The sequence below is a fragment of the Labrus bergylta genome, chromosome 4, assembly GCF_963930695.1.
Source record: "Labrus bergylta chromosome 4, fLabBer1.1, whole genome shotgun sequence".
Lineage (NCBI taxonomy): Eukaryota > Metazoa > Chordata > Actinopteri > Labriformes > Labridae > Labrus > Labrus bergylta.
In genome coordinates, this window is record NC_089198.1 from 4,719,393 (window position 1) to 4,734,386 (window position 14,994).

The window sequence follows — 14,994 nt, forward strand, 5'->3', positions numbered from 1 at the left end:
ACAGGTATGGACATTCTGAGACAATAATGAAAACAAAAGAGCAGCTTAATGCAAGCTATTCAATCATGTTTACTTTCATTATACAGCTACATTAAACTTTTTCCTGTAGATCAAGCCAACCTTTGTTCCTGCAGTGGTGTCGACCTGTGTCTTCCTCCACAACCTCTCCATCAACAATGGGGATTTGGTGGAGCCAGAGGTGGAGGAGGGGGCCTTTCATGACCAGGGTGATGACCACTGGAACCACCCTGATGATCAAATGCCAGGAGACAACATGAGGAACAGGCTGGCAGCAGATGTTTCTGCACCTATTGGGGTCATCCAAGCACTGGAGGACCATAACTACTAACATATATATATATTATCATTTCCACTATTTTTATTTATGGAGATTTTGGTTTTGTTTGTTCACAGATATAATTTTTCATGAGCATGTTCACATTTTCTGTTAATAAAAGTGCCTGTTTCACATTTTGCCTATTTGGAGTGTCTGTGACTATGTTTTAGTAGTTTCTGTACAGGGGAGGGAGGAGAGACCACCACTACATCCTGAAGAGTCAATGGTGACCGGACGTGTTATTGAAGGCCTCCGACCCAGTGCCTCGTCCATCAGGGCATACCATTTCCAGGATGCAGCGGTGGCCTCTCCTCCCTCCATGTTCACTCGTGTTTTGGGGACACACACACGCACACGCACACACACACTTGTAAAGGCAAAATTAAAGTCATTGCAGGTGATCTCACACCTTTGGAAGGCAGCAGCTTACTTATCCCTACCTTGTATTGTTGTTTGAGGTTCTCCCACTTGTGCTTGATCTTCCCGTCTGCGTCCACTTTCCCCACCAGAGAACGCTCTTTCACAAACTCTCTATCACAACACAACAGTAAAAGCTTATTTGTATGAGAACACTGGTACCTCCAAAGATGTAACTTTATTACACTACTTTCTGTAGATAAGTGAACTTACCTAGCAGCTAAGCTCACTTAAGAACAATAATAACTTAACGTCCACTGACTCAAATCCCTTTTGGGATCATTCCTGCGGCCACTGAATAGGCATTTCGTTGGCGGTTCGCCAACAGATAAGGGCCTATTGTGTCCTGTTCTGTCCCTTAATTAATTTAATAAATATACGTTACTGTGTCGTAATAGTAAAGTTGCCTGTGTATATACGGTGATGGCATGCTAGCGTTGCCGTCGTTGTGATATTTAGCATTACGTTAGCAGGCATAACTTCATTACTGATAATTGGTACTTACATTTATATTCAGTCTCCGCCGCTGTCGAAATACTGCGCTTCGCCGTTTCTCTGACTGTAAATATTGACCTGCCACTTTGCATTCTGGGAGACAGTACGCGAGGTAGACTGGTCCGATGCATACTGTACATTTTTCCCAAATCAGTATGACATCCTGGTATTTTTGGCATACTGTGGATCTCGCAGTTGTTCGCATACTGCATACTGCATTTTGGCCAAATCAGTACGTACTAGTATTGTACACGGTTTTGAAAAGAGCCATAGTGTTTGCTTTAGAATGTTTGGTTTGCTTTAGATTAGCTTGTAATAGCTGTTGTTGATTGAGTTTAATTGATTTTGATTGATGTGGCTTTGTTAATTAAACTGTTAGAATTGAAGAAAGCAGTTGTTGGTGATTACTTGTGTATATGCATTGTAATACAGCTGGGTGCGAGGGCTAATGTACAGATTCACGCCTTCCATTTATTGCTAAAGGCAATTCTGCAATAGTGCTCGGGCATGGTACGAAAAAATCATGCCTTATATGAAAACGCCCTCAGAACTATGCATAATTAAGGGCGTGGCACTTTTTACTGACAGGAGGGCACTTGTAGGTTTTTTTGCTAAGAGGCTAAAGGCCCCCACAATTCCACCTCTTAGCCGGTTCCTATGATGACCAAAAGTTTGAGACAGCATCTCCAATATATCGACAGCAACTGTTTGGATTCAAAACTCCACTTCAGAAAGTAATGGGTGACGCATTTTCATTTCATGAATTAAAATAACTGGTGGTATTTCTTGTAAACGCTGAGTGTTGGTGTTAGCAGAGTTTGTTGCAGGAGGACTGGATTTTCAAGGTGTACAAGATTCTTGAAAACAAAAAGAGTTGATCAAGGGCGTGAATCACTTTATCGCTGCTGGGAGGGGTGAACATGGTGAGGCTCTGTGCATTTATAAGAAGTGTTGTCACATACAGACTTAAAACTTTTCTTCTTCAGCTTACAAACACACCAGCTACTCTCTCCAATACCCAAATATGGCTGTCAATAAAGGTGAGTCAGTAGATTTAATTTATAAAGTAGCATACACCTTGTATCTAAGTTTATGTTTATAGAGAGACCATTACATGATTCATAATGCACAAATATTAAACCGTTCTAAAGGGGCTACAATGGAAAAATATATTTCTCAAAACATCAGAATTTCTAACAGGCTGGGGGATGAAATCCAAAACTCAGTTTGCCTGCATCTCTAACGTAGACAATCTTCTCTGATATGAATTTAATGGGAACATTAATGGAAACATCTGCAGTATGATTCAACAGCATGAAGTGTCCAAAACTAACCTGTGACGCTCTCTCAAAGAATTTTAACCAGAACATATCATCTTAAAAAAAAGAGGGATTTATTGTATTAGACTGGTTTTGTAGTGCGTATGTGTAACTTAAGCAGTTTCCTCGTTACCCTCCTAATAATTGCTTATTGATAGAAAGTTATGAAGTTGTTGAGCTATGAATTATGAATTATGAGCAAGCGGCCCGCGAGTGGTTGCCATTGTTGCTTCTTCTTTCTGCTTTTTGGCAGATTTGCGAACCAGCTATGTCAAGTGCAAACTGCTGTATCGGACTGTGTTCATACACAAGTGTACTCGAGCATGGAGCAATGTTACTGATGTGAACACAGACCAGCTGGGAAGAGGGGAGGGGGGAGCAATAGTGCTCGGGCATGGTGCGAAGAAATTGTGCCTTTTGGGAAAACGCCCTTGAAGATTCGCAAGATTGAGGACGTGGCTCGTTTGACTGGCAGGAGGGCACTCATTTTTTTCTTGGAGGCTAAAGGCCCAAACAATTCCACCTCTTTGCCTGTTGCCTCGGTGACCAAAAGTTAGATTGAGACAGCATCTCCAATATATGGGCTGCAATCGTTTGGCTTCAAAACTCCCCTTCAGAAAGTAATGCGCATTTTTCATTTCATGAATTAAAATAACTGGTGGTATTTCTTGTAAACGCTGAGTGGAGGTGTGAGCAGAGTTTGTTGCAGGAGGACTGGATATTCAAGGTGTGCAAGATTCTTGAAAACAAAGGAGGCAATCGAGGCCAAGGGCATGAATCATTTTTAGGTTTTGACTTGAATCATATGATCATGCAGAGTTAATGGGAAAAAGAGATAACAGAGCAACTGAAGGCGACTGTAGAGAAGACACTTACAGCTAATTCAGGCTCAATTATAGAATTTAAAGCAACATGGAGGAATTTGGGGCTGCAAAGGGGTGCCTGTCTGGCTCATGTATTTGAAAAACAATTATAAAAAAATATATATATATATATAAATAATTAACTTAAATTGAATGAACCTAAATAAATAAGCATATCATAGATAAAATTAGCCAGTACCGATAGTCACATGATATGCTAAAATCGGCCGATATTATTGTCTGACAGATTTATTGATCTGGCTCGACTATAAAGCTCTCAATGACGACAGCCAGTATGCTACTAATGAACATGCTAATAAGCAACTGGCTAATGGTGATTATTGTGACCTTAATCTAAAGTGTTACCGATGCTACAAACCACGAGTGGCTTTCTTTGCATTTTAATTTGGAACATTTCCTTTTTTTAGGTTTAAAGTGTGACCCTGAAACATTTAGAAGATCATTTGTATAGTAAACAAAAAGTGTTAACTAATTTTCAGTAGAAATAGTAAAATAATCATTTAGAGCTAGCTAGACAATATCCTCTGGGCCCGTTTGGTCAAAGTTAATCCAACAGGATTAAAGTTATCAGATGAGTTTTTCTTGAATCTAAAATCTGGTTGTTCAAAAAAACAAAACAAAAATAATGGGATAATTGTATAAGATCAGGTTTGGATAATCGAAGTTGTTCTTTCTTTTTTTTCCCATCCAATCAGAACCAACCATGTACAACAATGAAGAGATCCGGATCGTGATGGTGGGGAAGACCGGAGCTGGGAAGAGTGCAGCAGGAAACACCATCCTGGGACACGAGTGCTTTGAATCTGTTTTCTCCCCTGAATCTGTGACCGCAGACTGTGCTAAGGCGTATGGTGAGCTGGATGGACAGAAGGTTTCTGTCATCGACACTCCAGGTCTGTTTGACACCAATACAGATGAAGAGACGACACGTAAAAATATCTCCCAGTGTATGGCTTATGCTTCTCCTGGACCACATATCTTTCTGATTGTCATCAAACTGGGCCGATTCACAGAAGAAGAAAAGAAGACGGTGGAGAAGATTCAGCAAATCTTTGGAAAGTCAGCAGACAAATACAGCATGGTTCTCTTTACCCATGGTGACCAGCTCAGTGGGACTATCGAGGAGTTCTTGAAGAAAAGCAAAGACCTGCAGGAGCTTGTGGCCAAATGTAACGACCAGTACCACGTCTTTGATAACAACCTCTCTGATAGTTCTCAGACCAGAGAGCTGCTCAACAAGATCAGAAAAATAACAGAAAAGAACACAGGAAACCATTACACCACTGAGATGTTTCAGGAGGCAGAGAGGGCGATTGAAGAGAAGAAACAGAGAATCCTGAAAGAGAAAGAAGAGGAAATGAGGAAAGAGAGGGAGGAACTAAAGAGGAAAATAGAGAAGAAATATGAGCAAAAGTTAAAGAAAGTGGAGGAAGATGCCAAGAAGAAGAATCAGAGAATCCAGAAAGAGAATGAAGAGCAAAAGTGCAAATTGAAGGAGGAACTGGAGAGGGAAATAAAAGAAAAACATGAGAAAGAACTAAAGGAAGCGGAGGAAGAGATGGAAAAAGAACTAGCAGAAAAAATGAAAGCACTGGAGGAAGAACAGGAAGAGAAGGCTAGAAGAGAGGCAGAGAAGAGCTCTTCAGTGCTCGCAAAGATTGGTCGTGGACTTGCGGTGGTGGGGGCATTTGGGGTTGGGTTGGCGGTGGGGGCTGCGGTGGCGGTGGGGGCTGGGTTGGCTATTGTGCCTGTGGCAGTTGTGGGGGCTGTGGGGGCTGTGGGGGCTGTTGGGGCTGGGTTGGGTGGGTTGGTTGTGGGGGCTGTGGTAAGATTTAAAAAATAACTACAGCTCATTGTATCCGACCTGATGTACATTATAATGTCAGTGTTTGAAAAAAAGGACGATTTTTATTTTCATCCACAAAATGTCATCAAAAATACAAAAGTTGTGAAAGTATGTAATGTTGAAAGATCAGAGTTATGCAATTGATGAATTTGTTTTTACCCGATGTGTTCTTTTCTTTTATTATCATTTAATCCATTTATCATTTAACTCATATGTCATATAGTCATAACTACTTTCTTTGCTTTTACATATCCTGTCAATCATGCCACGGCGCCTACGCACCTGTGAGGTCAGAACAAGTGTGCCACACTTTGAGCAAAACCACATACAAACTCGTGGGTGTATAACGCTTCTGCGAATCTGCCTGGTTCACGGTCTTCAAGCTAAAACCACATATGAACTTGGTATCACCTGCGGATGTATCACGCGTCTGCTAATCTGCATTGTTGAGGTTTTACAGAATCTTGGAGAAAAGAGACAGTTTGGCTATAAAAGTGCTGTGGAAAAGCTTTAGTTCTTCTAAAGGGCTCCACATCACTCTGACTTTTAAATCCCCGTTTTGGGACTTAGTCTCTGAGACTGAGATCTTTTAAAACCTCAAGTGTCTACTCTCTGGAGTTTAAGCTTTTAAATTTGTATTTTACTTTTTACATTTTTATATTTTTACTTTTACTGTTCTGTATTTGCATTTTGAATATCTTTTGAAGTTATTTCAATAAATTTTCTGAAGCTTTTTGAAATCATTTTCTGACTGAAATCATTCACACCACTAAGACCTGAGCCTCTCTTAAGGACGCCGCGTGAACCTCGGGAGGTAAGCATGAGCAGTCACACCACGGCACACTTCTACTCTCCGAGTGAGGAGGGTTGCAGTTAATCCCTCTCCGGGGGTGAGAGCCTCCGGGGGCTAATCTAGGGTCCTGAATCAAGGATTATACTTGAATCTAATGATTCTAGAAATGAATGTGAGGCAGATAATCCTAGAGCTATGCGGTTATATAAGTCTTCTCTTCTCGACAGGGTGTTAGCGGAGTAATTTTACATAGCTCCAGTACTAGGAAAGAGTAGACTAGCAGCTGGTAGGGAGCGAGCCCTCACATAGTTCTAGGAAAGTTTTCTGCCCCACCCATGAAAATTAAAATTATTTGTGCAAAAAATCCCAAAACACACCAGTTATTGTGTAAATTGTATGTGTCCTGAGACAACATGTAAAGAGAGTTGTGGTGAAAGTGGTTTTAAAAACCAAATATCTCCCAAGCACCCCTAAAAGTGGCTGTATTCTCTTGTCCCACCCTCTCAATGGCCAGCTTTAATATCAAATGTAACAGTTAAAATATGTTTTTAAGTTTACTTTTTTTTTTTACATGATTTTATTAATATATTTCTCTTGTAATTGCTGATACTGTTTGTTTAACCATGAACATATTTTTAATAATAGTAATTATGCCTCAAGGTTGTGTCCCACAACATGCGTGCAACCCTGTTACCAAAACAATTTAAGCAATGCAGAAGAAGACTAAGAACAGGAAACAACATGATTCAGCAGAAATGACATCTTTAAGCTACATGCTAACACCATGGCTAGACCAAATTTAAGTGCTCTCTTCTATTTTTCACATTCTCAGTCTAAATTGAGTGTGTCACTGAAACCAACTCAACCCTGTTACTGATTTGATCAGAATAAGACAATTTTCTTTTTATTCTTTATATATCTTAGATTGTCCTTTGCCAGCTAGCATAACTGCTAGTACAGGTAGCATCTACCAGTAAGAAAAAGTTTGAGCATTAGCACAGATTTACAACCCTGTTACTAAAATAAGAGCAACAGGCTTTTTACAGAGTTCTTTTACACCTATTGTGAAACCTTTAAAATAATATCACCAATGTTCCTGTTATCCTGTGTTTATTTATTACATTTATGTCATGACTTATAGTCTAAAGTAATGTATCCATTCACCCCTGTTACTCTTTGACCCTGTTACCATGTCATTTTTTATCAAAATAATCTTAAATGATTTTCTTAAATCAGTATTCAATGTAAATGTGCCTCTGTTTATTTAATGTGAAGGGTTTTTTAAGCAACATTTAAAAATACATGTTTTACAGGTTCCTGAGTATCTGTAACAGAGTTGCACCAAACGCAGCACAAAACAAAGAAAACACCGAATAAAAAATGTGTCTTTGATGCCTGAGCTGGACGAATCACATTATTTGATGGTTTATTACTTGTGTTTTTTAAATATTTAACAGAAATTTGGAAAACAAATGTTAATTTTTTCAAAAGTTTTGATGGCTAAATTGTCCTCCAATTCTGGAATGACCAAGTTAACTAATGGGTGGTGAGCTTCTGTTATAAGTAAAGTTATTCACACCTTTATGCATGTCCAGACATGTAACAATAATAAACCCAAGTAATTTCAGTAAGGAGACATAATTCTCTATGAATATTTAAAGTTGCATGTCACATATGATACTTATTTAAACTATCATCTCCGTGCTCTTAAATGACCCTTTTTTAACAGTTGGTAGATAAATAAAATAAACATTGTTTAAATAAAATCCACATCGTTTGCTTTAAAAGAAAGCTTATCAACTCTGGTTGTGAAATAACCCTGGTATTACTAACGTATATTTAACTAAATATAAGTTGTGTCAGGAAAATACTCTTGTGTCTGTACTCAAGCCGAAATTTTGCCCAAAACTTCTGTGTTTCTTTGGCGGCCAAAATCATCGTTTTAGACATCTCACGTGGTTCTCTGCTGAGATTTGGATAGGTACACGTTCCCCCCCTCTCTTGCAGCCTGCAGACAGACCCCTCTCAATAGGAGGGAAGATCAGATCACAACAAACGGGGTCCCAGAGAGAGCTCTCTTATGTAAAGACCTGTCCGACAGTTTTGGCGTACCAGCTGTGTTTAAAACAGCAGCATTAGCTGAAATGTTAACGTGCTTGTGAAGCGGTCGTCATAGAGCTGCATTTCCTGGACGAGACTAAACTCTCCCAAATCCTGTTGTGCCCTGAGGATCTCATGAACACACACCCTCTCCTCCTGTGCTGCTAGCTCCTGTCACGGCTCTGGCTGTGATCCTGTTTCTCTGTGTATCCCTTGTGTCCCCTCCCCCTCTGTCTGTGTGTGTGTGTGTGTGTGTGTGTGTGTGTGTGTGTGTGTGTGTGTGTGTGTGTGTGTGTGTCTCTGGAGGGCGTGGCTTCAATCAAACACCTGGTGACCACTCACACCTGCAACTCATCTGCTTATCTGCCTCAGACTAAGACCCAGGGTTCAACTCGACTCATTGCCAGATTATTGAGTCTACTGAAGTGGTAGCTATGATCGGCTGCTCTTAACATTTGTTAGAGTTTATTCCAAGTGTTGTTCCAGTGAGTCCTAACAGATTTTCTCTCTTGTTGTCCACATTTTCACCGGTGTCATCTCCTCCAGTCTGCTCTGCTCTCAGACAACTCAACCAATTACCTGTCTGCCTACGGAACCAGCTAACTCCATAAGACTCCTCCACGCCGTCACTACCAGCCAGCCAGTCAGCCATTCACTGATACCTAGCCCTGCAATAAAACCTCAAACCCTTCAATTTTGCTGCCGTGTCTGCTTTTGGGTCTAAATACAAACCGTAACAGCTCCTCCTCCTCCTCAGTTAAAGATCAGAGTTTTCTACTGAATAGTGAACAGATACAAACATACCGTGCACCAAAAAGTAACTATTTTCCCGACTAATGTTTCTGTAACCTAGCAATGTGCACCGTTGCTTTTTGCTCGTGTGCGCTCCTCTTCTGCTCTGCGCCCTACTCCATGGGAGTGCAGCACACACAGCTTCCTATCTGACAGGCAAGTGCAAACAAACAGCTTTAAGTCAAATCAGACACACAGGTGATGACAGGAAGTGACCAGAGGCAGTGCACCTTTTAAAAAAAGTAAAGTAAATATGTCGTCATCAACAACATCAACAGCTGCTCATGAGAGTTTGAATCAGAATCAAAACCATCCTAAACATCATCATCATCATATCATCATCATCATCATCATCATCATCATCATCATCAAGGTGTTCATGAAGAGCTTTGTCTTAAAGGTACAAAGGGTCTCTGCAGATCGACATTAAATGGTTTTTATTTGACACATGAATTAAAAATATATATATAATACAAAATGGGTTTTAATCTCCTTGTGATCTTAAGTATCAAAGTTTTAAAGTCTGTAACAATGTTTTTACAATCAAATGTACTTTCATGTAATCAAACTCGTCTTTTCAAGAAAGATTGAATCACAGCTGAGAGGATTTGTTTTCAGTGTCAGATGTTTCAGGTTGGCTTCTATGTTAGAAAAGTCCTTCAATTTTCTCTGAATACTTGTAAAGCAAACTGCATCATCCAAATGTGCTTTAATGTGATTTTTTGCTTCTTCATTTTAATAAAATGTTGTAACAGAGTCTGTAGTTTTATTTGTGAACAAAGAGAGACATGAGACTAGAATTCAGGTTGATCAAGAGGATTCAATAAATTACAAGTTTCACAGAGCAAAGAAATAAAAACAGTTTTTGTTTTTTAATTGTATATATTTAGTTCATAAAGTAGAAAATCATACCATAACATATTTTAGACTCTTTAATGACAGAAGTAGATATGATAATGAGGACAGTAAGGGGTTAATAAATGATCCTCTATGATGAACATAATCAGTCCTCCCAAGTCTTGTGATATCACGCATCGATTATTGCAATTCTCTACTGGCAGGTCTTCCTACATGCAGTATCAAACCTCTGCAGATGATACAAAATGCAGCAGCACGACTGGTCTTCAACCTTCCTAAAAGAGCACATGTCACTCTGCTGTTCATCTCCTTACTCTGGCTCCCAGTTACTGCTCGCATCAAATTTAAAACTCTGCTGCTCGCTTACAAAACAGACACAGAAACGTCTCCTCCTTACTTTAACTCTCTGATCCAGGTCTACACTCCCTCCCCCCCACTACACTCTGCCAATGAAAGGCGTCTGATCCAACCTTCATAACAGGGTCCTAAGACGCTGACTAGACTCTTCTCCTATGTCGCCCCCCGGTGGTGGAATGAACTTCCAAACTCCATGTGATCTGCAGAGTCCCTCTGCACCTTTAAGAAAAAGCTAAAGACCCAGCTCTTTTATGAATACCTACTAACTTAATGATGATGGTCTCCATATTATTGATGATGATGATGGTAATGATGATGGTTTTTGTTTAATAACGATGACTTATAAGATGGTTTCTATACTGATTAGAGCTCTCAAGAACTGCCCTCAATGTTGTGCTTTGCCTCTGGTCACTTCCTGTCAGCACCTGTGTGTCCAATCAGACTCAAAGCTGATCGTTTGATCTTACTGACATGGCTTGTGTTGTACTTACTCTACGATGTACGTCGTTTTGGATAAAAGCGTCTGCGAAGTGAATTCAAGAATTGTAGTCCTCCTCGTTTCATCATTACAGTTGTTGATATTTGACTGATCAGTCTATTATCACACTGAGCTGTTACTGCTAATACTACACATACTTTTACCATTATTACGCACACTGTAGCTTTAAATCTATTTTATTCATTGTTGTTGTTGTTGCTCTGTTTGTCTCTCTTCTTCCTGAATCTCCCTCTATCACACTTTCCAGCTTGGACACAGTGTCATCAGACGGCTGTTCATCATGAGTCTGGATCTGCTCGAGGTTTCTTCCTCTTGAAGGGGACATATTATGAAAAATCCACTTGGGTAACCTGAGTGTCTACCGACCCACAAAATGTGAAATAAACCCATCCAGTCCTTTGATTGTGGTCTGCATAAGTCTTACAACACAGACAAAAATTCCCCGTTTCAAATTTTCTCTCCTTGTGACATCACAAGTTGGATTCAGGTAAAACAATACCCTCCCCTCATATCTCCACCCACACAGAGCGTTCTGAGAGAGCTGGTTTATACAGGGTCACAAACCTGCTCTGGGGCTTGATTCATGTTTTATTTTGACCAAAGCACAGCACAGATGGTGTCGTTAATGTTTAGAGAAATATCTTAGAATATGGTGAATGGAAAAGAAACTCTTGTATTTTCTTCAGGATCAGTGAAAGAATTCCTGGAGCTGCGTGTGAGACAAACCATAAAGGAGATGTGTCAGGAGACGTTGATGCTTTTGATGATCGTGACGACATATATGGATTTAATAAAATGTGCTTTGCCTCTGTGCACTTCCTGTCAGCACCTGTGTGTCCGATCGGACTTAAAGCCGTTCATTATCTCTTACTGACATTGTTTCCTCCTCTTGATGCTCGTTTGTGTTGTTCTTACTCCCTGATGTACGTCATTTCAACAAAAGTGTATTTCTACCAAAAGCATTTAGTTTCTTTTCTTTTCTTTTCTTTTTTAAATACAAAGTGTACTGGTTGTGTACTCACCATTGTGTTGTGATGAACCAGGTATAAAAACTCACTTTTGGCACCAGCAGCCGTTTATTCTGATAATAACAGAAGAAAGATGAGCACGCTCACACAGACACTTTGGTGGTTAACAGCTCTAACATTCACACAGGGACAGGATAATGCAGACAGGACAAACATTTAACGTGTATATAAAATGTAGGTCTCTGTCACAGCCACTTCTTTGGTAGTAAGCTTCAGTATTTACTTAAACAGAGAGCAGAAAATCAAGCTAACTGTTGGTGAAGTCAGCTACACCACGACAACAAATGATGAAGCTGAAACTCAGCTAGAAAAGCATAAAAACATGGAGAGTTGAAATAACTCAACTAAAACAAATCAATATCACCACAAAAGTCTTTGATAATTATTTTAAGAGGATCTCTGAAACATGGCACATTAATAAAACTTACTTTTACTCAGAAAAACTGACTTATTTCATCGTTTTTTAGCGGAGCTCTTAATAAGTCAACTCACCACGGAGAGTGTAACCTGGCAACAGGGCACGGGGCTCATCACGCATGTCTGCAGGGGCCCCAGCAGAGGGCGCTCATGGTACTCACAAGCTAAAAGCTCATGGTCACAAATACATTACTGACAGTATTAACACCAATAAAATAGTCAAATAAGAACAAATTATGGCAAATGAAGGCAAGTGGAATCATTAATGTAGATTATTCACTAAATGATCCCTCTGTTAACTACAGGCCACCGTAACAGGTGTGTTTATTCTGATCAGTTCTACTAACCATTGTGTTATTGCTCTAATATATGCTTCTAATAAATGGTAAAAATGTATTTCTCTGTCAACTTTTAAAAGCCTGTAACTAGTGTAGTAATTGCTTTTCCATTCACTTCTCTCCAGTTGACTCATTCACACTCAGCAGATAGAGTCTATAACTGAGAGAGGGCTGTTTGTAAAATAGTGGTAATATTGCAAAATAACACTGGGCTGCAGCTTCATGGTAGACTATTTATTAAAACCACATATTAGAACAATGACACAATGGTTAAAAGAATACACACAAGCTTTTTTTAACAGGGTTAATGTTTCCACTTTCAATGATTTACCATAATTTCTTCTTACTTTACTATTTTAATCATGTTAATACTGTCAGTAATGTATTTGTGACCATGAGCTTTCATTTCTATCTTCAGTTTTCTCTATGTTTGTTAGAAATTGTCTGTCTGAATGGGAAATGCTTTTTGCAGCTATGAAACCAGACAGTGACTTTCTCAGCAGAAACAGCGACCTTGCTTGCAAGAATGTTAGTTTAACAAGCAGGGGCCGCATCCAGATGTTTTTCCCTGGCGCCCCAAATGCAGCGGTGAAATCAAATTGTGCACATACACGATCAATCAATCGGACATTATTTGTATGGCGCTAATTCATAATAAATGTGATCTCAAGACAGTTCACAGAAAGAGCAGATTAAGACCTTACTCTTTGTTATATTTAGTTACAAAGACCCAACATTAATCCATCATGAGCACTAAGCAACATTTAGCAAAGTTACAGTGGAGAGGAAAAACTTATTTTAAGAGGCAGAAACCTCGAGCAGATCCAGACTCATGATGAACAGACGTCTGATGAAACTGTGTCCGGGTTGGAAAGTGTGATAGAGGGAGATTCAGGAAGAAGAGAGACAAACAGAAACAACAACAACAATGAATAAAATAGATTTAAAGCTACAGTGTCAGTAATAATGGTAAAAGTATGTGTAGTGTTAGCAGTAACAGCTCAGTGTGATAATAGACTGATCAGTCAAATATTAACAACTCATCATAGAGGATCATTTATTAACCCCTTACTGTCCCCATTATCATATCTACTTCTGTCATTAAAGAGTCTAAAATATGTTATGGTATGATTTTCTACTTTATGAACTAAATATATGCAATTAAAAATCAAAACTGTTTTTATTTCTTTGCTCTGTGAAACTTGTAATTTATTGAATCCTCTTGATCAACCTGAATTCTAGTCTCATGTCTCTCTTTGTTCACAAATAAAACTACAGACTCTGTTACAACATTTTATTAAAATGAAGAAGCAAAAAATCACATTAAAGCACATTTGGATGATGCAGTTTGCTTTACAAGTATTCAGAGAAAATTGAAGGACTTTTCTAACATAGAAGCCAACCTGAAACATCTGACACTGAAAACAAATCCTCTCAGCTGTGATTCAATCTTTCTTGAAAAGACGAGTTTGATTACATGAAAGTACATTTGATTGTAAAAACATTGTTACAGACTTTAAAACTTTGATACTTAAGATCACAAGGAGATTAAAACCCATTTTGTATTATATATATATTTTTAATTCATGTGTCAAATAAAAAACATTTAATGTCGATCTGCAGAGACCCTTTGTACCTTTAAGAAAAAGCTCTTCATAGACACCTTGATGATGATGATAATGATGATGATGATGATGATGATGATGTTTAGGATGGTTTTGATTCTGATTCAAACTCTCATGAGCAGCTGTTGATGTTGTTGATGACGACATATTTACTTTACTTTTTTTAAAAGGTGCACTGCCTCTGGTCACTTCCTGTCATCACCTGTGTGTCTGATTTGACTTAAAGCTGTTTGTTTGCACTTGCCTGTCAGATAGGAAGCTGTGTGTGCTGCACTCCCATGGAGTAGGGCGCAGAGCAGAAGGGGAGCGCACAAGCAAAAGTTCGGCTTGAGTACAGACACAAGAGTATTTTCCTTAGACAACTTATATTTAGTTAAATATACGTTAGTAATACCAGGGTTATTTCACTACCAGAGTTGATAAGCTTTCTTTTAAAGCAAACGATGTTTATTTTATTTATCTACCAACTGTTAAAAAAGGGTAATTTAAGAGCACGGAGATGATAGTTTAAATAAGTATCATATGTGACATGCAACTTTCAATATTCATAGAGAATTATGTCTCCTTACTGAAATTACTTGGGTTTATTACATACTTTCACAACTTTTATATTTTTGATGACATTTTGTGGATGAAAATAAAAATCGTCCTTTTTTTAATTTCCTCTCCGCTCCATCCAACCATCTGCATAGACGGGCTGCAGGGCTTCTTCTCTATACCTTTGAGGATACTACAGCTTTGGTTGGAGGCACTTATGTGAGTCATGTGTTTCAAAAATGTTCTTAGTTAATGTGTTTGAAATGATAACAATAGAAGGTGAACCAAAGTAAAGCGAGCCACACGGCCTCAGCAGGGTCAAACACCATTTAGAAGATTGTAGTGGGCAGAA

At 39.0% G+C, this 14,994-nt stretch overlaps 1 protein-coding gene across 1 annotated transcript in view; it reads left to right on the forward strand.

Moving 5' to 3' along the window:
• The first annotated feature begins 684 nt into the window (after positions 1-684).
• The window catches only part of LOC110001212 (axoneme-associated protein mst101(2)-like), a 52,499-nt gene continuing 38,189 nt past the window's right edge, over positions 685-14,994 (forward strand). The window contains exons 1-2 of the mRNA XM_065953362.1: positions 685-2,289; positions 4,148-4,345. Coding sequence (XP_065809434.1) covers positions 2,274-2,289; positions 4,148-4,345 — 214 coding nt within the window. The 5' untranslated portion in view covers positions 685-2,273. The remainder of the gene's footprint in view (positions 2,290-4,147; positions 4,346-14,994) is intronic.